Source organism: Anas acuta, chromosome 2 (genome assembly GCF_963932015.1).
Source record: "Anas acuta chromosome 2, bAnaAcu1.1, whole genome shotgun sequence".
NCBI classification, from domain to species: domain Eukaryota; kingdom Metazoa; phylum Chordata; class Aves; order Anseriformes; family Anatidae; genus Anas; species Anas acuta.
In genome coordinates this window covers 144,331,145-144,358,479 of record NC_088980.1, presented here as the reverse complement: position 1 = coordinate 144,358,479, position 27,335 = coordinate 144,331,145, and the positions used below count along the sequence as shown (strand labels likewise).

General features: G+C 40.2%; 1 protein-coding gene across 7 annotated transcripts in view; it reads left to right on the top strand.

Moving 5' to 3' along the window:
- Positions 1-27,335, top strand: part of SAMD12 (sterile alpha motif domain containing 12) — a 169,820-nt gene that overhangs the window by 72,122 nt on the left and 70,363 nt on the right. For 4 of the 7 annotated variants that reach the window (XM_068672546.1, XM_068672545.1, XM_068672543.1 and 1 more), the window contains 2 exons: positions 10,065-10,205; positions 18,516-18,628. In XM_068672546.1, the coding sequence (XP_068528647.1) occupies positions 10,065-10,205; positions 18,516-18,613 (239 nt within the window). In that variant the 3' untranslated portion in view covers positions 18,614-18,628. Of the gene's footprint in view, positions 1-10,064; positions 10,206-18,515; positions 18,629-27,335 lie in introns of those variants that run through there. The other 3 variants (XR_011093173.1, XR_011093172.1, XM_068672548.1) reach the window with 1 other exon arrangement.

Below are 27,335 nucleotides of genomic sequence, written 5' to 3'. Positions count from 1 at the left end.
TCACGGAGTATATATAGGACGGAGAATTTCCCAAAATAAGGGCTGGGTTCATAGGACCCAGTTGCTTACAGATCAGATAGAATAAATCATTGCTCAGGTATCTTCTTTATTTCTGATCCAAAATTAATGTGGTCCCACAGTTTTGTGTAGGTCAAGTACTAAATAGAAGGAATAGGCCAGCAGAATAAAATCCTTATGTCCCGATTGACCTCACAGCTACAGTAATAAAAGCTGGAAGAAATGCAAAGGAGCTCTACAAAGTTTATCATGCTACTGAACCAGCAACGCAGCAAGAGATTAGTATCTGTACCTGCAAGGCTGTGTACATAATTGACTAGAGGTGACTCGTACAATAGGAAAATTATACTCCTGGAGGTTATAAAATGGTCAACTATAAATTAAGGGTCCACGAAAGGTGGTGCATGCAGCTTGGGAGGTGCCAGGCTTCTGGTTAGAAGCCCACACAGAGACCTGGTAGTGCAGGAGGAGGGAGGAAGGGATGTCCCTGATTCTTCAGGTTAGGAGATTTGAAGCAGTCTACAGTGCTTAACCTATGAGCATGCTGCTTTTGATTTTCCATTTTTATTAACATTAATTATTAACATCATGAATATTAACACAAAACCTTTCTCAGTTTCATTTTTTATTAAAAAAATGGAGGGGAAAGCTAGAACAGGCATGGAAGAAAGCACCACTGAAAGCTGCTTGGTGATAACAGTGTGGAATGGAGGAGAGCTAGGGATACAGACCAGGAAAGGTAGCAATACTGTGTGTTCCTCAGCATTGGGATAATGAAAGTTTATTTTAATATTTCATAAAATTTTAATTTTAATCTTTAAAAACAACCAAATAAAAAGTGATTGGGAAGTATTGCTAGAAAATCTAAGGTCTTAAATTCTGGTCTACTGGAACTCATGATGACCAGCAGCTTTCTTTTTGCAGTACAGTAAGCTGTCTGGTCACATTATGTAGGTCCTCTTTGCTTCCTGCAAGTTTGGCATTAAAAGAAACTCAGCAAATGAATTAAAAATTTCCCGTGTTTAGAATTTTGCCTGAAAGCTGTGTGACACAGTAATCAGAAAGAAGCAGGGCTGGCTCTCTCTAGCATCACAGAAGGAAAGAGAAGGTTCCCAAGATTGCCCACCAAGCCGTGACAAAAAAAAGGAAGCTATTGCATAGAAATAGGTTGCCTTTCCTTGTCCTTCCATATGCTGCATGCTGAAGAATTGTGAGTTTGGTGTGTATTTTGCAGCCTAGCATCTTTGAGCTATTGGATGGACTGATCACTAGCAAATTAGAGCAAGCAACGATATTCGCTGACAATTTCTGTCCCTGGGACTGTGGAAACACGCTCCCAGAGCCCAGTCTTCAGCCATGTTCATGTTTCCTACTATAGTGCAGTTCAGAGAGCTTAATGGTATATCTGCATGTGATGGGAGCAGGTGTTCTTCCTCACTTAATTAAATGGCAGCTTTTCCAAATTCACGTGTGTACTCTGTGGGGCTTGCCCCCTTTGCTGGATGCACGCACCAGTTTATTTCTAGGCAGAACTGCAGAACCACTTCTGCTTTAGAAATACCAAAAGGTGAGACAGTCTTCTGCGTGCTTTCAAGAATTTCCCAATTCCAGTTCAGTTGGGCTCCTCAGGAATAACCGTTGTTTTGTGTGTGCATGTGTCATTACTTTTCTTGTGGTATTAAATTATCATTTTTCTGGAAGAAGAATGATTTTTGTAAGGTCCACTGTTAGGAGTTACAGGAAACCCTTTTGCCTGAGTTTGCTGTAAAGCCTTCAGTCGATTCTAATGCTTCCCAAATTGGCTTGCCCTTTCATAATCTGCTCTATGTAGAAGCCATGCATTATAATATATGAATGTGTGTTTACTCCTGAATAAATTAACATGAGTTTTGCCAGCGGGCATGATCTAATGTGATTTTTTGCAATTAATAAAGAAATGGGATATCTAATGCATAATGGGTTGCACACTGAGCAACATTAGATTAACAGGGAATGGAAGAACTGTGTGTCCTGCTGATGGTAGACAAAATCAAAGGTGTTGACAGATTCACTCACTTCATCACAAACAAAAAGGACCTTGAGGTTGTTTATTTGTATAGGGGGACCATAAATCTACCATACTGATACCAGCAAACAAAAGTCCTGCATTGTGTTTCTTAAAAATATGATGTGCAATATAATAGAAGCACATTATTACATGTCTTTACATCTTTATATATAGCTGTAGATAATATATAATTTTGTATGGCCAGGAAGTAGGTTGGCAAATGTATATACAACAAGCAATGTGGATTTATAGACTGCCTGCTAAAGGTTTACATTTATCCTTAATTTACTTTGTGGGTCCTATCGGGTCCTTCCTGAGAGTACTAAAAATGGTTGTCTCACATTTTACAGTACATTTGCAAAGCGGTGTAATATGATTTGTGCCTGAATTTATATTTCAGAGGGGAATTCAAGTTATTACTATTTCCTCCTATTAAAATCATCAGGTCCCAAATATGTACAACTGGAAAACAGGTCTGTCTAACAGTCTTTTACCCAAGACTTGTAAGGAATCAATATAGTTCCCATCAGTATAGTAAATTACTTACTGAACCACTTCCAGTAATCACAATGCATAGTTTCTCATTAACCCCTTCCTTTCTCTATATAGAATCATTATTTTCCTCCAATAAAGTTATTTTGGAATATTTTTGTAATTCTTTACAAACTAGGGCAATTCATTCAACATCTAATAACTAAGGCTGTTACATATACGGATGTGTGATGCTCCCCACTAGGTAGTACATGATTAAAATAGTTTCTTGAAGATGTGTGGATGAGTCATGGAGCAGGAATTTCTTTTATTTATTTATATTTTTTTATGGAAGGATGTGGGTGTCAGGAGACTCCTATTTCTGTAGAGGGAATTTTGCCTTTAGCATGACTTTTCAAGATACCTGAGCTGTTTCGAGATGCCTGGCTGGCTGAAGTGTCTACCAAGGAGAGAGCAGGAGTATAGTACTGACTTCAAGAAAGTTTGTTCAAAATTAATAACCCTACAGTTAAGTCCCTAAAATTAATATCCATGATTCATGCTGCTCTCTTAATTCAAGGGGTGTTCAAGGAAAGGTTGGACGTGGTGCTTGGGGACATGGTTCAGTGGGTGACATTGGTAGTAGGGGGATGGTTGGACCAGATGATCTTGGAAGTCCTTCTGTACCACACCATTCCAACCTTAATGATTCTGTGATTCAATGATTCTAAGGTGGCTCATTTTCAGAGAAACCTGGGGACCAGGAGATACATAGCTCAAAGGACTAGCTCAGAGTAGAAAAGATCAGCATTTTTGGATGGAACATGGAGGGAGCTGGGAAGGCAATGCTAAGGTGAGAGGAAGTTAGGCCACACTAAGTAATATGAGTTAAATAGCTTCACAAATTTATTACTGACCGCTAAATAAGCTTGTCAGAAACAGAGAAATTTAGAAACAAATTCATGTCTTGGCTGCTGCTATTTTTGTATTTGAAAATATAGCGTTGTTAAAGATTGTGTTATTTTTCATCCATATCCTGCTCATGCTTGTAGCTCAGAAGTGCAGAAAAGGGGCAGAAAGGTGCAAGAGAACTGCAACTTGAGAGAGCTTTTATGGAAATAAACTGTTTTGATGGTAGACTTAATGGCAGCAGTAACAATAGTCATCTCTTCCTCTTTTCAGAACTGTAAACAGAGATGATGTGAAAACAAAGGATGCAGATAATATTCAGAAAGCGCCTTTGTTTACATAGCTGCTTTTTTGAGATTAATCAGACATTAATTGGCCAGTTATGACAGTGTTTGCTTTCATAAAGTTTACTGTCGAGCTGGCCTCATCCAGATCCAGCAAATAATGAGTGATAAAGAGCCAGAAAGTCATCTTATTCATGTATGATGATATTAACAAATAAAGGCGAGTCAAAAAGCTAATTTGATACATGAGCAAATCTAAAATGTCTTCCTGTGCTTTCTTCTCTTCCACTGGAGGAATGCTGGAGATGTGAGCCTCTCCCTTTCCTATGACTTACCAGGAAATAATTCCTTCTGCTCCATGGAGGTTTTCTGCATTTGCTAACAGGATGAGAAAGCACAAGAATACTGTCACGGATGTTAGAGAACTTCCTTAGCTGGAGATCTTGTATTCATCAAGGTTGAAGGGTCTTCTTTGCTCCTTCTGTTCCGTATTATTTGAAACAATTCTTCCCTCTACTTTATTTCCATACCAGTATTCCTTATGTCTCCTGATGTCAGTGGGTCCCCAGCTGAGAAGTGTTCATCATATCAGAAGCACTAGGCAGCTACCAGTAGCAAATTTGGGGAAAAAGTTGTCCTTTGTCTATGCTGGCATTTGCCACTATGCTAGTAGGTATCGATGAAGTGTTTGCTGCAGTGCTAAGTCTGACATTTTTACTTCTGAAGCAACTGAGTCTTGCCTCATTAGAGAGATGCTAGAAAATTGAAGTGGGGCAAGGAAAGGGGCAAGGCAACTGCCATTGCCCAACAGCCTGTACTGGCTAAATAATGAGTAAGATGAGCCAGACCTAACTCCTTTGGCAGGAAAAGCTGTAGATTTGCCCCAGGGCATTGATGATGAAGTGACTGAAGTGTCTGGTTGACTAGTGATGAGACTGGCACGAGAAAGAGACGTGCTCTTAAATTCTTATATGGAAAGCAGAAAATCTAGGACTGTATGAGATCTGATGGGTTATCATGAATATCATTGTCGTATCAAGTTTGTTCTGAAAACATGCATGATCACTGGTTTCTACTACTTCTTTTACAAAAGTTTCCTGAACCCAGCTTCCTCGATTGTGTTCATATCCATCTGTCCTCTTTTTAACTTAGCTGTTTGGTTTAATAATTCTTCTCTTTCCCTGGTACTCATCTCTCTCCACTGCCATTGTGAGGCTGTTTTCAGTCTGGAGGTGGCTTTACATTTATCCAGCATCCTCACATGAAATAATTGCACCATTCCTCACTATAAAGTCATAGCCTCTCTCTGCCTGTTCTTGTCTGAATTCCTCCTTCCTGAGCGTGTGATGAGGATTTTATACTTCTGTCTCACCAGCACCCGAACAATGATATTAATGTCTCTATCTCTGTCACGGAAATTTCTTACCTGGTAAGTCCTAGGAGGCTTGTTTTCAAGCACTGAAGTGAAGAGAAACAAACATCAGCCTGTATAAACAAGAGGAAAGCTGTGATCTGACTATTTCAAGTAGAAAAAAGCAGTGAACTAGAATTATGAATATGTTAATGGAACTAAAGAGATAAATACAAAAGCAATATGTCTGAAATTGTTCTATACAAAAACCAGAGAGGCACATTATTATCAATTAAGTAAGAATATGCAATCATTTCAACAACAATTTAAAATAGTCGTTCTAGCATGGAAATATTTTTTTCAGGTTTTCAGCTTGGATAATTTAGGGGTTTAATGAATTCTGTGTTCCTGTTTTTCTAAGTTTGTCATCCAGAAATATGACCAAATGATGGAGGTTTACAAATCATGAAAGCAACAGATAAGCTGATTGTGGAATTGTTCACCAAATACTGCAATGCAAGAGCTAGGGAACACTTGAAGCAGTCAGTAAGAAATCAATATAAAACAGGCAAAAACGGGCAGTGAGCTTCTGGAATTTGCTATCCCAAGAGGCCGCAGAGGCAGACAGTATCAGCAGGATTAAGAAGACAAATTTATGGACATCAGGACAATATGTAGGTGCTAAAAATGATGTACTCTCTAGTATCCCTAGTGTAGCTGGCACAGTTCAAAGGGAATGACTTCAGATAGTAACCCTTTTGGTAGCTCTCCCTAAATACATCTCTGAATATAAAGCTGGATGAACTGCTGGTCTGGCAGTAAGGCATTTTTAATGTCCTTGCGTTCTCTGTCCTGTTCTTTCTTTCTCAGTTAGATTCTACGCTCCACGGTCAGTAAACTGAGTATTTTGTCTTGATATTCATGTATGCCTATCAGGTTGTACTCAGAAGACAAGATCACCTTTCTTGGCTGTGTTTCACACACACTGTTTGTTCCCACCCTTGGCTCATTATCTTATCAACTTTAAATTAGCCATAGTTCTCTTCAAGGTTTTGCATGAGATCAACCTCCTACTATTTGCTCTTGCTTTCCTGCATTTCTTCAGTTCTTTCTACACTTAATAAACCCTTTCTTCCTTAAGCATTCACCTCCTGTACAAGTATACTTTCAGGCCTTCCAGCATGGTCTCCCTCTAGATGTCTGTGAACAGTCAGCTTCACAGGCTCAGGGAAAAGAAGAGGAGCAGTAGGCTGTACCCGTGCGGGGAGGTATGAGCGTTTGTGATTTGGTACAGACGACCGCGCCACATTCCTTGCTCTAGGGCCAATGCCAACCTCATTGGACCAATGCTTATACTCATATTAATGTTCTGTGGCATGCAATGTTTCTCCCTCCACTTAAATTTTCATCTAATCCCAGCTTGATCAGATGAGATCTGCAACAGCTAAGTCATATTAGAAGAAATTAGGCCATCAATCCATTATTAAGCTGGAAAGTATTTTATATTCTGTGTCTGCCCTCGGGGTGTCTCAGAGCGTTCCATGGCTGTTCCTTCCTGACTGTGCGAGGGCTGGGTTTTAGGTGCTAAAAGATGCATAGAGATACTGAGAGTTGCTCTTTTTTTTAAAAAGCATTTGGTTCCCTGCCGTGCAGATAACTTGAGCCAAGGCCTACGTGTTTGTGACTACAGTCTTTATTGTTCTGCTGGCCAAGAGACTTTTGAAAAAAAAATCTCCTAGTGTCTTTTACGCATGTAGCTGCTACTTCTACATATATATAAAACAGCCTTTAAAGAGTTATCAGCCATTCTTTAGTTTTGGGAACTTTTCCTGAGATATAAGGAATACTCTGCTGAGATACTTGCCTCCTAGCAAAGATCAGTGTAGGCTCTTTGAAAACCTTAATGCTTGTTACGTGTTCTGCTCTTGATAATTTATTCTGTCCAACATGCTCTGAGAATTAAAACTCTAGCCCCAATGGTTTCTGCATAGCTGTCTCTTTTATCCCCAGTGCTCACCAAAATGACCATCTTTTGTGTATGCTTATTAATTTTCTTCATTACTCTTCTCTTTTTCAGTGAAAATAGATCTTAATCTTGAGATCCTTCATGAAGGTTGAGCCACAGCAGCACAGAATAGCAGAGGTTGGAGGGCACCTCTGGCATTCATCTAGTCACGTCCCCGTGCTCAAAGCAGTACCAACTAAAGCCAGTTGCTCAGGACCTTGTGAGTCAGGTCTTTAGAATTTCCAAACAGACTCCACAACTTCTCTGGACTTCTAAGCTCAGTGTTCAACAACCCTTAGATAGTCCGTAGCACTTTTCAGATATGTACAGTACAGGAAGCAGTACAGTGAATCTTTTGAAATCATTAGCTGATTATTAGGACCTTGGTCTTAGTAACTAACTGGCTTTGGTGACGCCAGTCATTAGCTCTATCTTTTTGAAGTCGTGACTTGGTACCAGTGTAATAAATTATTCCAGTTCTGACTTGGATTTTGTTGATTTGAGTGCTGAGAGGGAAAAAAGATAGTATGGGGAGGGTTGGATCATCTTAGTTCAGGTCACTTTCTGCATTTTGGAAATGCCACCTTCTGCCTATGGATGTTTACCTTCTTGCCTCATCACTGCCTCAACAGGTCACAGTTGGATTTGGTGCAGGCAAGGGTTAATTTAAGGCAGCTTGTAAAAGCTGCTGCAAATAGTATGAGTCAAAGACATTTTTTTCCGATGGCATTGTGCTTTGAGCCAAAGCCGCAGAGGAACTGGCATGCCTGGAGTTGAAAAGAGATGTCTCTGTGTTGTGCACACTCAACTTCCAAAGGCAGCGACTGGGGTAGAAAACTGACTTGAATATGAAATAAAGAGGTGCCCCCAAGGAAGTAAAGAGTTGTGGCTATATCCACGGCCAAAAAGAGGTGGAGGACACTGGATGAGATACATGGCCTGTGTCTGTCCTTTCATATTACTATTGCTGACTCCCTGCCCTAAGATGACATGGATGTTGGCACTCTTTAAACTCATGGTTTGTTTATTTTTTTGTTTGCTTTCAGTTGCTAGATTGACGTTACAGACCATACTGTTAGGCTGCTGTACATCCTTTGTAAATTGCTTTAAGATGTTTTAGTGTGATAAGGCGACATAAAAATTGAAGTCATTATTACTATCTCTATCACCAAGGGAATTGGACAGCTGGCATTGATCCGCAAGGAACTAATTTCCATAGTTTGTTATTACATTAACCCGTAGAATTCTTCTTGTTTATGATTTCAAAGAAAGTTTTCCTAATCAAAAGGTCATCCTCCATGGTATTGCATGCTTGAGAGACATGGAAGGGCAGGAAATGAATGAACCCTGTCATTTTTCATTTGATCAATGAGATCTTGCGTTGTTAATAATAGTATCCCAGCACTTTACATTACATTTACATCATATCAAGATCCCAGCAACCACTTCACAGAACTTTTTATGGGTGAAATGTAGCAGTTAGTGCAGGGGAGGTTGCTAACTACTGGGTTTGGGGCAAATTTTGTGTCCCCTTAATTAATTGGTGGTTAATTTATCTCAAATTCTTTAATTAAAATAATCATAAAAATCCTGTACCCATATTGCTGTTTTGTAAAGAAAGAGATTGAATAAGGTCCTTATCTTGCTGTGTTGAGTAATGCTTTATGATGAGCTAAATTGCACCATTCATCCAAAAGCCCCACTAATGGCAGCACAGAGGCTGCTGTGTTGGGGAGAGAGTAACTTGTTCTTCACCATCCTCTTCTGCTTTCAGAATAAAGCCTCAGAAATCAAAGAAGGGATTTTTAATAATTAAAAGTGGTTGTTGTTAGAACTAGAGGAAGTAAAAAGTTTGGTTTAAAAAGTTGAACCAAGCGTCGTGCCATTTTCTAAGGTGGTATTGGTGTAGCTCCAGTGTGCTGTGCCAGCATCGGCCAGGGCACCTGTGGATAGATGAACACAGACATTGGGAAATAAGGGGCAGTAGAGGGCCACAGGACTGTCCTCCCTGTATTAGCTCACAAAACTGGTGTAAATGAAAGAGAATAAGGTTTGTTTGTTTGTTTTTGCCTAACATAAAGCTCTGCATGATGCTTTGGTTCTCTGCTTGGCCCAAATACTTCTCCAGTGTTGGCTCTGCCAGTGCGCAGCCTTCCTCCTGTTTGCTCACAGCATGAAGATGCCCAAAAGATGGAGTCAGAGTTCCACTAGCAGAATGTGGGGAGTGGGGATTGTTTTTAACATCTACAATCTGCATGGGACCGTGGTGCAACATTACCCTAATGGAGAAGCTAAGTCATGAACAGAGTTCAAAGCCTGCAAAGACTGTAATAGGGCAATCTCTATAGCTGGGCAAACAGCTCTTTCAGGAATGATTTAGATACAGATGACATATGGGGACATATAAGGGAAGTCTCTGGCTCTTTCTTCTGTTCTGCTGTGATAGGTTACTGCTTAGAGGGATTTGGAAGGCTGGATCTCCAAGTATAGGGCTCTCCTGAGAGGTGTTGCTATTACACTATAAACATGTCTGAATTGCAACAACGGTCATCCTCAGCGTATCTAAAAATTGATTAAATTGGTCAAATTTCACTTTCACTGGTGGTTTCTTGACAGTAATTTACATGCTTGATAATAGGTGAGGGCCTGTTTAGACACCTGGACCAATTGTAGACTTCTGGAGGAGGCCAGCTGGCACTCAGCTACAGCAGTTGGTCATCTAAAATGACACCAGATACCAATTTTCCATGTCCAAATGGCTCACAAAGTATCAAAACAATATATAAAGTCAAGAGAAAAGGGAAGAGTGGAACACAGATCTCTTGACAGTAAAACAGTACCTAACTGAGGAGACAATCATCTCAGACTGAAGTATTTCAGGGCTGGGAGTTTTTGCTGTAGGAAACTAGCCCATCAGAGTGAGAATATTACATTAATGGAAATCCTTGTGTGATTTTTCTTTCTGACTTTTGCATCCAGGCCGTGCTTTGCTGAGACTTACTGACAAAAAGCTTGAACGAATGGGCATTGCCCAGGAAAGCCTGCGACAGCACATTCTGCAGCAAGTCCTTCAGCTGAAGGTGAGAGAAGAAGTCCGAAACCTCCAGCTGCTTACACAAGGTATGAAAAATAATTTCGGTGTGGGCAGCTCTTGAGATCAGGTAGGAGAAGTTCGCCTGAGGGAATAAAAGGTGACTTGACATTCTGCAGCAAGAAATGATGCGTGAAAATGCCTCGTAGATTCCACATGCTTCCCAAGTTGGGAACAAAAGGTAAAATAATGCACAAACAAACAGAGATGTTCAGTTGCCTGTTTTGCATGATGAGTAGGCTCCATCTACCACTGATGGTGGTCTCACTTAAATGTCTGCTTACTAACATGAAAATAATTACGTATAAAGGGAACAAGAAGAGAACATGCTGTCTTTATAGACACTGTACATTTTGCATTAATTGTTTACTTTCAATGTGAGATAAAAGAGTAATCTCTGTAACCTGTTTTATGGTAAGAGCTGTCAGTGGAAAATTACCTGTTAGACTCAGCTTTTTGCAGATGGCTGATTCCTTTTTCATGTTGGAGTAATTTTATTGACTTGAATAGAGTTGCTTCTAATTTATGCTGCTAAGAAAAAGCAAAACTGGGCTCAATATGGAGATCTTGATTAGGAGACAGAGAAGCAGGAGTAACAAAAAAGCTTGTACATATTTTCAAAATGAGGTTAAGATGTTTCATAATGACTTGCATTATTAGTTTTCTATTAGGGCTTTTTAACAGCTGTGGTAACACAGAAGAAAAGCAGTCATTGTGGTAACAGTGTAAAGTAACATTTATACATCTTTTGATACATATCTGCAGTACTTTCTCAATGCTAAACGTTGTTTGGTAGTCCGGTGAGATAGCATAAACTACATGCTTCTGTGGCGTTTTGGTTCAGTGCCTGTAATATGTCACATCGTATGAAAAAAATAGAGTTCTTCAGTACATGCAGTATATTTTTAACAAACCGTCCTTCACACATGACATTATGTTCCCGATTAAGCCTTTCTCACTGTGTTTGGGGAAAAACTCTGATTAGTTGAGTAAGCTGCGTTTTATCTGAAAGAGCTGAACAGTTCCTTCAGGCTCGGTGTCTTGTGGATTGTGATGAGGAGCTCGAAGGGCTCCTTTATATCACCATGATCTGTGAATATGACTTCACCTCGTCTTTTGTCATGTCAAAGGCAGAGCTCACGCTGAAGCACCAGTGTGTTCGCCAGATGTGTAGAGCCCTCTTCCCTTCATCCATTCATCTTTTCATCCATTATTCCTACATCCTTTTCTCTCGTATTCTCTGGGTTCTCTCTTCCCCTACGTAAGAAGTGTTGTTGGAGAGTTTACAGGCTGCGAAGTTGTGGTTGCCAGCCATCACTGCCGTAGGCTGGGTTATGGAAGTAAACTCTACTGATATGGGACAGCGAAGATCCAGGAGCTGTAAATGTGGGTCAGTCGGTCACCGTAGATAGATTTCTGCATGAACCTGTGTTTAGTATTGAGGACTATGTGTTTCCAGGCTTCTCCTTTTCTGTTTCTCTCTGGCTTCCCTCCGGACACATCAACTATGAGTCATGATCAGTCAGACAGCGGTGACTGCTATTTCAAGGAATTTAGTGAAGCATCCTTTGAGATTTAATCCTTGTCTGTGCAGTTGAAGATACAAATTTGGACTTTGGTAAGGGCATGAATAAACACATACTGAACTATGAAAGAAAGTTCAGCAATTGATGTATGGGTGTGTGTTTAATGTAGTCTCTCTCTGCCTTGTAGAGAGAGCAGTGTTGCTTAGTCTGATCATATAAAGGCATGCCATCGTGTGCTTTATGAAAAACAGCACAAGCTTACAAAAAGCTGATGGTCTGCAGCTCCTGCTGTCTTCCCCCAGCGTGGCACTAGCCATTGTGCTGCACTGAGCTCTGTTTTAACCTCCTTAAATAGAGCAGGAGTTACAGGGCTGTACGGCTGTCCACTGAACGTTCCCTCGTGCATCAGGTCTGTGTTAATCGTGTGATCCCAGAGCAGGGGGCGATGAGTGATAGGTTGACAGCACTGTTCCTATCCCTTATCACTTCATTTACGCCAAGCTGGAGTGTATCTGTTGAGAGTGCCTGTTTGCAAGTACTAAGGTTAAGATGCATTTTCTCAAACAAGTGCAGTCTGTAAAACTGGGTGTCAGTTTTTCTCTGAAACTGGTTCTGTCCCCTTGCCCAGTTTCTTCAAACAGTGTCCACACTTGCTATGGTTTATACATTCCCAGTCAAGGTTGTTACTGGAATAGCTTTCACTAAGGGTTTTTCTGTTTTGGAGATTTTTTCTCTGAAGAGTAACAGATTTGCATGCCAGAAGTTTCTGCTTTTTGAAAATTCCACCTGCAAAATGCAGCCCTCAGTGCCGCAGTAGCTACACTGTCCTCTGCTGTCCTCCAAAATGTCCTCCAAAAACAGGAAAAAGAAAGCCCTCTTGTCTCTCAATGCAGAGCTCAAGAGATCTTTAGGTAAAAGAAGCCACTAAAAATCCTTTCTGCATTCATTTAGCACACCAGCTGGGTTACAAGCAGTGAGGTCCTAATTCAGAGCCCATTGATGTCTGCAAAACGACTTCCACTGACTTTACTTCGTATCCTGATTGAAGCTGGAGGGGACAGGGAGAGTTTCAAAAAAAGCATTATGTAGTATTTAACAGATATTTTAAGTGTTTTTGTGTTCTGTTGTATACAGAGAAAGTTAACCTCATTTTAAAAACTCAACAGAGAACTAGCATTCTTTTCCACTCCTGTTTTAGAAAATTGCTTAAAACTGCTTCATTCTTCTTCATTCAGGACACACCATCCAGTCTGTTCTGGGGATCTTAAAGCCAGAATAGTATGTGATTGTGTAATTGAAGACTTGTCTCGAGTTTTAGGAAGACTTTTCTTTGGAGTAAGGACTGCCTGATTGAGGCTATTATCTGCAGAAATGCTATTCCAACCTGCTCTAGGATAGAAGGGTACAGGCCCAACTACTGATCTCTGCTTTTTTCCTAGACTTAGTGATGTTGAGGAACTAATTTGACAAAATACCTTCCAGTGTCTCTTAGGGAGAGCTGCACACTGCTGGAAACACCATTGTACTGTTTCCACTCTAAACCTAAGTTGAAAGATCTTTTTTTTTTTTTTTTTTTTTAAAAAAAAAGCCTTACATAACTACAGAAAGAAGTTATTTTGAGATTTTTCAATGTGAGTCCTGGTTTTGGCTAGCATAGAAGAGACTGTCCTCAAAATGGTAGAACAATGCTATGTGTGATTCTCTGCAAAGTATCCACAGACAGCCATCTGCTAATAGGGCTGAGCTTATCAGGCACTTTTGAATTTAGATTAAATTCAGATACCTGCATTCAAGATGACATTGGAGCCTCTCCTATGCTTCTCTCTGAGTTTCATATAGGGCAAAACACTACTTGAATATGCTGCCTGGCCACAGGATGTGCCATTTTCTTAAAAAAAAAATCGAAATAAAAAATCTCCAGCCAGCAAAATGTGTTAGAATAAGGGTTTATGCTTCAGTGAAAAGCTTCACAGCTGTTGATACCTGTTGACATTATTTCTTCAGTAAGTTTTATACTCATCCTGCCCTGGTGCTAAGCTGCTGAAAAAAAATATGTGCCCATTGGTAACCACAATAAGATAAACTTTTTTCCTTCCTTCAGTTTCTGAACTAGTCCCATTCAAAGTGCATTATAATGTCCTAGAATTTATATTCTTTGAGGAAAGGAAGTAGAGGGCTTTCAAAGGTGCATCTCATCTTCTGAGGAAAGACGAAGCAGGAGCCGCGTGTTCCAGCGAAAGATGGTTCATTGGGCATTAGAGGAAACTCGTAACAGAAATATTGCTTTCAGGGTCAGTGTGGTGAATAAACCAGGACTACGAATCCCACCCCACTGGAACCTGTTATAAGGATTTTTGTAGTATTAGCAGCCGTTTAGTACTAGAGTAAAGGCAGGCATGATCAAGCAAAAAAAGTTAGAGCTGTTTGGCACCGAACCCTCACAGCCTGTCAGAAACATTACCCTAATTCCTGTTCACCTTGTCCGCTTTTTCCTTGTGAGTATTGAAGGTGGGAGGAATTTGAACGCTGCCTTTCCAGCTTGCATGACCGCATCTGAGGACGTTTGTTGTTGTTTTCCATAATCAAAGCCTTAAAGTGCTAGACCTACTCCCATTGTCTGAATTCCCACATAGGGAAGACCTTTCCCGTTGTGATGGGTCCTGTACACAGCACGAATGGCTGGGAATTACACACCTGCCTGAAAGGGGACTCGAGCAGTGAGAAGATCTGAGAACAGGGGGCCTTCTGAAGTGCAGGACTGGAAGGGCTTTTGGAATCAAGAGAAGATTGCAGCTTGCCGTCCCCCTGCTGTGTAGGCTTTATGAATACAGCAGTATCTGAGCTGTTGTTGTCGACTGTCTTTTATGTCTCGTAAAGAACCGTTTCTTGGGATCAGGACAACTCTGTCATCCTTGTAAAGAAGTCTGAACAACTGAAGTTCATGATAGAGGGTGATCCATGTTACACTTCCAGGACGTACTGTTTTCTTTCCTGGGTACATTCTGGACTCAAGGTTTTGGCACCTAAGGAATCAGGAGTTCCTTCCGCCAGAAACACTCCTTTTCATGTCTGTAAAAAACAGCAGATGTTGCCTCTGCGTGCAGTCAAGGTAGGCAGTGTGTTTGCCTTCCCAGGCAGCTGATGGGAGGAAGTGTGTAAGACTTGTGGAATTTGGGTTTCATGTCCCTGTGGTGGTGTTTGGAGCCATGAGGCATTTGAAATGTTGACTGTCCTCTTACCAGGCACCCATTTTCTTTTGTTTTCATTATCTTGACCTCACCTTTTTTCTTTTCCCTAAGTGGAAGCTTCCAGCTAGTCAGGAAGAGCCTTTCTTCTTCTAGCACAAATTACTATGCAAATGTTTCTTGCATATGCTGCATACATGGCATCTATCCAATGCACAGAAAAAAACACTTGATAGTTCAGAAAAGCTCCAGCAAACTTAATTCCAAGCTGATTTCCTTTGCTTTGTGCTCTTGTTATGCTCCAAAATCTCTAAGAGACCTCATAAATTGAAAATAAAGAATAACATCGAAATATTGGCAGAATTTGTCCAAAAGTCCAGGGATAAACTACTGTATTCCAGGACTCAGCATGGTAAATTGCCTGGTTATAGAAAAAGAAGTTTTAATCATCTTCTCCATCCTGGTTTATTTTCACTGTATGTCCTTACCCCTCTCACTTCCTTCCGTTGTATGTTCTCTCTCCTGTGCCGCTGTAGGAATCTTAGCACTTGTGCTAAGTGCTTAACACTTCTCTTCCAAGACCATAAAACGACTTTGTTGCCATCCTAGAGTACAAAAGAGCAGTCTTTGTTGTATTTTTCTCCTAGTCAAGGACATATGCAGCACTTAAAGAGGACATAGTCTTGGTAGTCAGAAGCTGTGGTTGTTTCTGAGAGGTTTTTCAGATTTTAGGCACTGTTAAGTTTTCTGAAAATCAATTTTTTCAGGTTACAAGTATGCACTGAGGGTTTCTCTATAGTCTTCATTTGCTTTAGCTGAAGTAGAATATTGTATGTGGAGTGTCTATTTGAGCACAGATAAAACGTTTAAAATACATGCATCGGTGATGATGAATATCAAGTTCCATCTATGGCATCTGTTATTTGAATTTCATGTTTCTGGTTTCTAACCTGAAGAATATACTTCACAGTGCAATCAACAGTCCCTGATAGACCACTGAATTGCCGTGGTTCTAATAGTTACCTTTTAGCTGTTGCTGTGATGCTAATATATATACATGTATATATTCTTATGAAATCACCAAGATAGCCAGCTGACAAAGTTGCAGTACCCTGGCCAATACCTTGTAGTGCAGTCTGGGTGTGCTTAGCACAGAATTGCCCTTCCATATGCAAAGCATATTATGTTGGAGTTTGAATAAGGAAAAATGTATGCAGCTCTGAAATTTGTATTGATGAACTTCTACAGCAAGATTTTAGCTGTATAATACTATTAGACGCTTGCATTTTTATATGTTTCTATAAATGATATTGCAACTTAGTCTAGCGGGAATGCAGTTTTATCCATTTTGTACAATTGATTGCAGTTGTCTCGTTTTCTCACTGTTTTATTAATGTTTGTTTTTTTTCTCGTTCCTGCTTTTCAAATTTCTTAGAAGTCAGTATGCTGGAAAATTAGGTGTGGAGAGTTTGGCCCTTCTAAGCTAATCCATACCTAAAACTGTCTTACGTGTTGAATGAATAGATCTTACATACATATTTTTATATATATGCATATTTCCCCACTCATGTGTAAATTGGAAAGAGAAGAAACAATTTTGCTAAAAGGTTTAAGAAAAAAAAAAAATAGAATATTGCTGTTTGTGCTGTGACCAGTCATGAAAGACTTTCAACCAAATAGGAAAGTTTTGAACAGTCAGAGGCTGTGATTTACCAGCAGCTGTTTGTGATCAATGCCAGCAGAAATCACTTGTTTTCACCCAGCTGAAGGGAACAGGCTGTTAAAAGGGATTCCAGCAATAGGTACAGTTGTTCACACAGAATTTAAATAAATCACGTCTACATATTGTAAGATGGTGCCATTTGCAATGTAGCATATTTGTCATTTCTAATGAGATTTTCCAGAAATCAGGCCTAGAATAAAATTAGGATTGATAGTTGTTTTATGAAATAAATAATCAGGGCCCTAACTATAACTTCCTTCCTACCCCTTGGAAAATGCATAGGAATTTACACAGCTGGGCTTGTGGTTGATGCAGTCTTCATCAGCTAACACCTGTATGGTCAATCTGAGTGAGCAGAGCTTGAAGTAAGAGGACAAGTAGTGTCCTTCTGGCTCAGAAGAGTATCCCACTTCCAAATGCTCTGTCTCTGACAGAGCCAAGAACCCTGGACTCTCTGTGGTCTCATCCCCTTGTGCTCCCCAGCATCCAGAAGTACTGCATTAGGAAGAATCCCTGCCTAATTCTTTTGCTATCCATGTAGTATCCGTCTTACTTTGTCATCTTTATAAGTTCTTCACAAGAAATCTTTTTTGACAAATGGAAATATGGCATCCTCAGTGGAGCCAAAACTGCCAAAGCCTACCTTTGTGTACCTTCAGTTGGGACTCTTCTGCCTTCTACAGAGACGAAGCAATTATCCCAGTATTATGTGTGTGCAGTAGTAGCCATGCATCCTCTGCATTTCACGTACAGACCAGTCACATCTCAGACACGTCAGAGGAATTGTTCCTGTTGCTCTCCATTGATTATTGTAGAAGCTCAGGATGTCTGTCAGGTGTATTTGTCTACAGGGCAGACTACTAATATTAGGTGAGATCAATTCCCACTTGCTATGCCTAGATGTAAACTCTAAACAGCAAAATGCTGTTCTGAAAGCTGGATGAATTGCCCTCTGCACTCAGATAACACTGTATTTCTGATATTATGAAACCAGTGTTACTGACGCCTGCATAAATGTGTTCTGTTGGAAAAGTGTTTCACCACTTTTAACAAACACGGAAGTCACTTAAACCCTTTTTGAAAATATAAAGTTTTGCTGTTTTCAATCCCTGTAGGTGGACTTTGCCAAGTAGTTCAAAAGCATTTTTTCTTCCTGTTGTTGCTAGCATTTATGGGCTGTGCAATAAAGATTTATAATTACTGGAAAGAATCAAGGGAGGTGGGAGAAAAACCCTCTCCTTTTTATACCTTTGTAAACTTGCTTTTCTAAGTTATATAAAAAGTATGTGTTTTGTTTAAAACTTTCTCTTTTTTCACTCAATTTCTTTAAAAGCATTTCTGTAATGCAATTTTAAAAATGAATGTGGTTCTATTCAAATAAAAGTTTTCTTTTAATGGCTTTTATGCTTCCTGTGATAGAGCACCTTCATTTACTCAGTCATACGTAGTCAGTCAGCAGTGTTATGATCCGTTTTTTTTTTTATTTTACTTTATTTTATTACTAAGCAGTATGCTTAGTAATACTAAGCATATCTCTGGCATCTTCCACAAAGGACAGGGTTGATTTTTTTTAACCTTTTTATTTGACATGATCATAAAACACAGGTACTAGACCAGTGTTTTATGACATGTTCAGGTATGATTAATATTTTTAACTATGCTAGTTCCCCCTTAAGATCAATATTATAGAATTTTTCCAGTCACTATTTGAATGGATTTTAATTGAAATTGATTCCCTATAAAGTAATATATTGAAGTGTTTAACAATGATCTTGTGGTCCTTGACATTAAGGAGTTCTGAATTCTAACAAAATTCTGAACAGCTGTCAACAAATACTTAATTTTCCTCTATGCAGCCTGAGGATAGTACTCATGAAACACCTGTAATTTTTTTTTTTATTTAAGTGCTAATTCCAGCAGATGACAACATCAATACAGCAGCCACAGTTTTCAACGTGAATACTAATGGAAGTAAGTGGCCAGATGAATGTTTTTTTTTTTAAAATAAACCCATTCTTCTGTTTGCAGTTCGGTTACAGCTGTGTTGTGTGATCATAACGTATAAGAAGGACATGGACCTATTAGAACGAGCCCAGAAGAGGGCCAAAATGATGATCAGAGGGCTGGAGCACCTCTCCTATGAAAAAAAGCTGAGGGAGCTGGGGTTGTTCAGCCTGGAGAAGAGAAGGCTCTGGGGAGACCTTACAGCAGCCTGCCAGTATTTAAAGGGGGCCTACAGGAAGCGTGGGGAGGGACTCTTTGTCAGGGAGCGTAGGGATAGGACAAGGGGTAATGGCTTTAAACTAAAATGGGCTAAATTTAGATTAGATATAAGGAAGAAATTCTTCATTCAGAGAGTGAGTAGGCACTGGACCAGGTTGCCCAGAGAAGCTGTGGATGCCCCATCCCTGGAGGTGTTCAAGGCCAGGCTGGATGGGGCTTTGGGCAACCTGGGCTGGTGGGAGGTGTCCCTGCCCATGGCAGGGGGTTGGGACTGGGTGATCTCTAAGGTCCCTTCCAACCCAAGCCATTCTATGAATATTGAAATGTGTACTGTTACATGTAGTTTTACATTCACAGAATTTTCAAAGTTTTTACCAGCTAAAAAATGACTCCCAGTCACCTGTCTTATTAAAAATTACCCATGTGAAGAAAGGATGCATTGTGAAAATCTGCAGTGAGTCATTCCTTACAGAATTCAGGTGTCATCTCTAAGGCCATTGAGTAAGTCTTTGTTTTTCTCAGTATAAGAGTAAAGAAAAGCTCCTCAACCACACTAAGGTTTCATCCACATCCTAGAGCTTATTCTAAGTTATCCACATAGTTAGAAAATGAGTTAGTTTACATACGCTTGGCTTGTACCACTGACGTCCACCTGAAGACAACCTCATTAGAAAACATCTGAGCTTAGGAGTGCTCACCTCATTTTATATCCGGACAGCCGGATACAAAATGTCAGGACTCCGACCAGGCACGCTCATTCAATTATACAAGAGAGCTGGAGCTCATCTTCAGGAACTATAGGGAAAGCATGGTAGAGATTTTTCTATGTAAACAAGAAAGCATGTCAAGGTCCCCCTTCAAGCTTGAGAGCAGTCTGAAGGCATACACATTGACATGGTCATAGAGCTTTGAGCCCTCTCCACTAGAAATAAGATTCAGGTCTTCCCAGTCAGTTCACCTGGGACACCCAGCTGCCATCAGCTGGCATTTGATGCTGTGAGGTGCATTTGAAGCCACTTCAACACCTGGGTCTTGGAACAAATAATTTTGCCTTGTCATTTACTGAGACCAGTTAGGAAGCTTTGCTGGCAATAACATCAGTCAACAGACTCCGAAGTTCAGTTCGTGTTTTCTGTGTTGAGGGAGCACTGCTGTGTAGGATTTTCAGGAGATGGGTTTTGAGAAAAAGACCTGGAAAAATAAGGTTTTGCAAAGCAAAAGGAAGGGGTTCTTTCTAACTGATTATGTCTTTGTTCAGTAACGCAAAACTTCTGTTATTAAATGTGTTCTGTTATTAAAATGTGTTCTCCAAAGTCCTCTAGACAGTATGTTTTTTTCTTTTCTTTTCTCTTCAGCATATGTCAGAGGTAGAGATGGAGGGGGAATAGCAATCACATTTCCTTCTTTCTTTAAAGTGTTAGCTCATTCCAGCCTTTTCGAGAAACAAAGAGGAAAGGCTTCTTTCTATTGCTATTTCTTTTCGTCTTTCATTCCTTTACGAACTCCTGAGTAACTGAGGATTGTCGTTAAAGTTGGGCCAAGAGATTAATATCTACCGCTCTAGTTTTCCTTTGCAGGTTTTTCCTTAGCCTGAGTGTTTAAAGGGCTGAGTAGACTGCAGTTGTCTGGTGAGGAATTTCTTCAGCTTGTTCCAGAGAGCATAGATATGTGAAACGCTATTCAGCCGTGCCTTGTGATTTTCTGTCATAAGGTGCCAAGATGGTCCGGCCGCATTTAAAGACTCCTGGATGCCGGAAGAAGCAATCAGCATTATCTTAGACAATGGACTGGCTTTTAAAAGTGTCAGGCAATTAAGGATGCAGATAGACCTTTGCAAATTCCCCAGGCTCATCACTCCCCTGGTGTCACAGCAGTTATAATTCTTGGTCCAAACTTGAAAGACTTTCTGAAGCAAACCATTTTTCACATGAAAGGGACAGGAAAAGGAAGGGAGGGATAGTCCTACCTCCACAGCTCCACTGACAAAGCTGCTGTCACCTGCGGAGTTTCTGAATGCATCTTTCTCTAGGCTCACGAATTACCTTAATGTGTCCAGCATTGCAGCTGCCATCCGTTCTGGTGGAGCTGTTGGCTGTGACACTAATCACTGATACTGTTGACTTTTGTAGATCTCTACTTAAACCTGGATCATAGTTTTTGAGGATCATGGAAAGTAGCCAGCCCTTACAGCCCATCAAGGTAACAGATGTCTTTTTGTTGGGTTGTATCTTTTTAAAATGAGATATCTAATAGGTTTTTTTGTCTTTTTTTTTTTTTTTTTTCTTTCTGGAAATCTATCTTTTAGGTGTAAAGGGTTTTTTAGCTGTTGCTATGAAAATAGCGTTTTATTTTCTTCTAATCCTAATAAGCTGTTTTTGAAAGTGAATTATTGTTGTTTACTGATACTTGCTTGCTGAAATTGTTTGTTGATAAGTTCTCTTTCTCCCTTCTTAAATATCAGCTGCTGTGTTAAGCACTAAAATGTGTGATTGTTGCTTTGTCAGCAACTCATGTTTTCCTTTATTACACTGTTACTGCTGTTCTTGAGATCTCTTTGGTTCTCTCTAATAATGCGACTTGTCACTGTGGGAATTTTACTCTACTTCTACATGGTTTAACTGATCACATGATACTTCTAGTATAAGAATTTGTTTTACAAGTTTCTTCAGAGTTTTCTCTTGATCCAGATGATCAGAACCCAGGGTATTTACGTGAGGAACATTAAACAGATGCTGGACCAGAGAAGAGGAATCATTTTATCATGGATATCTCTAAGAATTAGGAGCACCTGATGCTAGTGTCTTTAAGTTTCTGCAGCTTATAATTAATGTGGATAAGGTCTCTGAGAAAGTCTTCAGATGACTCAAAACTTGGTCCATACTCTTCACACACACAATCTGCATCAATTCTAGTGCAGTGAGCGTATAGCAAGAGCAGTTACTGAGAAGAATGCAGATCTGTGTCTACCATCAGCTCCAGGTTGGTTTTATCCAAATAATCTCCCTTTAAAAATCTGAGACCTCAACTTTGCTCTTGGTTCTCCGAGGGCAAATGAAGAAGTAATGCTCCATTGATTTTGGTGAAATGTGAAACTAGTTAAAATGAGAACAAGATCAACCCCATTTTTCCTCTACAGCATGAGACTATAAAGCCCATTCAAATCAATGAAGGGTACCGATGACTCTGCTGACCTCTGGATCAAATCCATAACCCTTTTTAGTAACTTAATTAAAACCGCAAATACAGAAGCATAAGTGTTCTGTTCTTTAAGTCAGCACAGGTCTTTCTAAAATTGAAAAATACCGTGATCCCTTGCCAATTTTATTGTATCTAAAATACAGTTTTGATGCATTTATCTCTTTATAAACTTTTTCTTAGCTATATAAAGCCTATTTCCTACCAGGTCTCAAATTTTCTTTTGATGATGCTCACTACCTATGTTATTTGAAATCCTAATATTGTAATCACCGATGAAAATAAAAACCTCAAAATCTTTTTTTTTTTATCTTATTTTTCTATTCATGATCTTTACTAAAATGGCATAATCAAAGATAAATACAAGTTTTAGCTTGAGCAGTTTGAAGTGTCTTTATTGTGTCTTACATTAGCCAGCCAAAAGTTAGGTGTCTATTTGAAGTCCTTGCTCACATTTCTCAAGTAATCAATGAAGAGTGATAGCCACCTCCAGAGATAATCTGTGCCTTTCTAAAACAGATGCCCATGATAGGCACAATGCATTGCCCTCTGGAGGCTCTTTCCTTTGTCAGCTGGAGGCCTAGCCATCTAATTTGGGTTAGCTAAAAATGAATAGAGGAAAAGCAAGGCAGTAGATTTTGCCATTTTTTGCTTCTCAGCATGAGGTATATAACAAGTGACGTTACCTACTTTTAATTTGCCGACAATCTTCCACTGCCTTAGTATATTAATTTTTCTGCCGTTATCTGTACCTGTTAGCAGCATTTGGTTATGCTATGCCCTTAAATTGATTTTATTTTTTTTTTTTTGCTACAATTCATAGCATCATCTTTCACATGCTATTACTTTCTGTGTGAAGAATTTTTCACCTGAGCTAACTACTGCTCACTGGTAGCAGAATTAAAGCGCCAACCGAAAAGGCTAAAATTAATAAATTACAAGTTCTGGGTTAAGGGGTTTTGGTGTGGTTTTCCTACTTGTAATTTAAATGTTCCTTTAGTGTGAATCAGTGATTAACTCATTTTATAAACTGTCCTGGGTTATAAATTACCTGTGCTTTGGCAATTTTTCTTGACTATGAATTCTTTAATAACTAGGGTTAGACAGGTCCTGTCCTCTGAGTTCCTCCTCTTATCTGGATGTGGTTGAGCCTGATGCAAATAGTAAACCATTAGTATTATTTTAGGACTGTGGCTTTTCTTGCCTCTCTGAAGGTGGTTCGAGTCGTGCACATGAAGGCCAGGGCCAGGCTGAGAGCCCCAACTGAAGAGCTCATTGGGAACTACTTAACTTTTTGCTTTGTAATTCAGAAAAGTTACTGAAAACTTTTCACTTTCATGTAATTTGTATGGGCAATGAAGGTGTAAGTCTCTTGAAAGCCGTGAACTGCATAGTTTGAATTAAATAGAAAGGCTGGTAAAGCCTATCCAAAAACGACTCAAAATAATAACACAAAAGAATGACTGGAAAACCAAGCTTTTTCATACTTCTTTTGTTTGTGCTTTCTGTGTCTCCCTTGAAGCTCTTTTGCATTCTCATGCAGCTTGTTCGTTTTATTGAATGCTAAAGCCTTTTACCATCTGCCAAAAGGTTTTATTTTGGGGTTTCCTCTCATGTGGGAGGGTGGTTTCCTCCTTCCCTTCGTGCTAGTTTCATTGCTATCTTTAGGACTCCGAGCCTACTGGAGACCTTCCTGTCTCCCTTTTATTACATATTCTCATCCTTCCTTGCTGCAAGTTCCTGCCCCCGGGGGCAAAGAATAAAACGAGAACTGAAGCTGCCTTTTTGAGCTGCCTGCCTGATGCAGGCGGCTTTTGTTTTAAAGGCAGGAGTTCGGTTCCTGGAGTGCAGGTCTGAGTGCCCTCAGTAGAAAAACTCCCGGGCTTGGGTGTTTTGAGGAATGGTCCTTGCACAGAGGTGTGTGCAACTGCCCAGTGCTTCAGCTGCAGGTTTAGTGGGCTTCTGGAAAAGGACATCTTCTCTAAAAGCAGCTTACTCTTCTCTATTTATTAGTCTTTTACTTCCACTCGTGAACCCGACCTGATCTGCCACTGTTAGGACATCTGCAGCCTTTTCATTTCTCCCTTATGTGGGAACTTCCAGATGTTTATTTTTTCTATGAACATATTGATTTCCTACCTTTCTGCTGTAGAGAAAAAGAAATTTGAGGTGTTATATTTGCAGAGTGATAGAATTGCTTTTTTTTTTTTTATCCCAAGAACAAAATAAAGTAGATGGCAGCCTGGACTTTTTCAGTATGAGGTAGTAATAGGACTGTAATGTCATTTTATTTGTGATTAGCTCATCTCTTGGACGCTGAGATTTTCTAATCTCTCTCCTTCCGTCATCACCCAGCTCTCTTTAAAGCTCCATCCTCCTTCAGTTTATTTACTCTCCTTCTGTAATTGAGAACTTTATTGTTGATCACCGTGAAAAATTGTCAGTGCTTAAAAATAAATGATCCATCTCCCATCTCCTCAGCACGTCTAGTTTTTATGGCTCTAGGAATCTATTGAAAGCTTGAGCTGGGGATGAGGAGGATGAGGATGTCCCAGAGTGTTACCTAAATGTCTGATCTGCAAATGAAAAGGGATACTGGGATTTCTGTTCAGGAAAGTGCCAATAAGGCTGCCCATTTTTAGTCACTGGGCATTTTAATGACATTCACATCAAAACTCCAGCTACAGCATTGTACAGAGAGGTCAGCGGGGCCCATTTCTAACAGGAGAATTGTGCAAACTTAGCACAGCAGACTGGGATGGCATCCTCCTGAAAAATAAGAGGGCTGTGTGACAAAAAAAAAAATCAAGCAGGAGGAGACACATACTTCTTCATTTAGAAAGCAAGATTTTAAAATCTCGTTATATTTGGAAAGGACAGCAGTCTCACTGAATTTGATAAGGGAAGAGGAAAAAAATGTTTCCAATGGACATACATCACCCAGGGTTTGTATGTCCGAGCAAACAGAGCTTTCCATGTTCTCCCCGTCACACGCATGCACACACACTTTAATTGGATAAGAACGTAAACAGTAAATTAAGGATATGATTAAAAATTTAACAGCCACTGCAGAAACCATCAATAGTAAGTGCTTATTAACTTACATATAACAGCGTGCTGGTGTGATAGCTTCAAATTGGCTGCTGAAACCGATTTGCAGCAAATAGGGCCGGCTTTCCAAAAGGATATTTCTGAGTTTCACTAATCAGGCCCTCAGCTTTAATTACATGTTTTGTTCCTTCACGGTCTTTGTCGGCCTTTTTAAGACACTGATGATATGCATGACTTCCTTGAACTACAGTGGGCGATACGCTTAATCCATCACCTTTGATGCTTAGCAGAGTGAGACAGTAAAGGTCCAATCCCTCTTTGTTCAACCTTGTGCGTTGCGAGACTTCTGTAATTTACCCCCCATCTCCATCCCCTTCTTCTGCAGGGCTTCGCCAGAGCCTCTGCACATTGTGCAGCCCACTGTGCTGGCTGTTTGTTTATGTACATGTTGAATGATAAGCTGAAGGTCGAAGCTGCTTTGCCCATCTGAGATCCGCGTTTACACCTGTGATGTGCAGAGCAGCTCCATCTGGCACTGCACGGCAGAAGCTGAGGTTTTTGGATTGGGAACTCCTCCCACCCCACAGCCCCTTCCCAGCCCATCTCCTCGTATTTATGCCCTACTCGCTTGCATGACCTGCATGTGGAGTCAGAGGACAAGACGTTTGGCCATTTGCTTCATTAGAGTCAGTGTGGTTTTGACCTAGAACAAGTCATTCTCAGTAGGACTGTTACAGCCTGGATTCAACGCTGACAGCTCAATGTTAGCTTTAAATATTTAGGGAAAGCTGAAACAAGGTTAAAGACCTCTCAACATTTGGGACTAATCTGACAGGGCTGAGCAAAGCAGGATCTTATCCAGTGAGCTCTGTCTTCTTGGAGGTTTGATTTTCAGGTGGGTTGGATAATACAGATATGTGACCAATATGTGGGACAAAAGAGCTTCCGTGTTCTTGTTTTCTGCCTGCATGTGGCTAAAACTGTGTGCTGCTCACTCCAGAACACAGCCGAGCTTTGTGCTTGTTATTGGGTCTCTTGGGTTCATTTAGGATAGGGATGTTCTCTCTTTTCTACTTCCAGTCAAAAGTGAGAAATTAATGGATGTTACTTGAGTTAAAGATCTGTAAAGCCAGCTCGACATCAGTGCGTTGTATATATCCTGCAAGAAACTTTTCTTTTAATTCCTCCTTCAGGCAAGAATGTAGCATGTCCCCTGAACATCTGCCAAACTCCTTGAATGTGGCTGCAGCTGGCTAAAACATGGTTTTTGTTAAAACATACCTGGGAGATGATTTTTCTCAGAAAGTAGTGGAGGACATGAATACACCAGGTCTGAGATGCAGCTGCTGAAAGCCACTGCAGAAGCCAGGATGTGAGGTTAGGTGCACCCAGGATGTGCTCCTCTCTTGCTTTCTGTGCTTTGTTTCTGACTTTGCTGAAGCCATTCGCATATATTGCATCTTTTTCTAAACTACTGGTTCTCAGACGGCAGAGGGCAGGGAGAAGAATCCAAGGGCACACAACGTGCCCAGCTGGAGCACAGGAAACAAGGTTGGAAACGCTCTGGCTTAAAGTGGTAGAGCTGAATTGCTGTCAGCAGCAGAGGGAAGCCTCTCCAAAATGGTCTCGAGCGTACAGAATACTGCAGGGAGCAATTCCTTTTCTTCTCTGTGTCCTGAAAAACAGATGGATCTGACATGTTTATTGCCTTAAGCTGTCTTGTTTTATCAGCACATCAGATCTAGGTGCTTGACAGATGTGCCAGACAAAAAAACAAAATTCATCCATGCCCACTTCTATGGGTTTTAAGCATCTCTAATTCTTATTTAGAACTATTGTCTTTATTGCTCAACTTACCCAGTGTATAAATAAGGAGGTATTTTCATTTAAAATAAAGGGAAAACAAAGACAAATAAACTGTTACAACCACAAACCGATTGTGTGAGCTTTAAAAGCAACATTAGGCATCTTCAGCCTTTTGGTTCAGAGCTGTGTCTGAAGTAGGAAAAATGTCAAACTCAATGCAGAGAGCCAGGATCAACCATACTGGTAGCAGTGAAGCAAGATTTTGTACAAGTTACAGCTTGAATAGCCCAAATTTTCAAAAACTGTTACAATTGCAAAAGCATGAAATAAAAAACTATACGAAGCCAGTGATGTGTTTGCTCAGAAGTTCTTGCAACACAGCCCTATATCAAAAGCTGATTAATTCACATCTACCCCTCTCCCACTTCTTCCCCTCAGCACACACTTGGA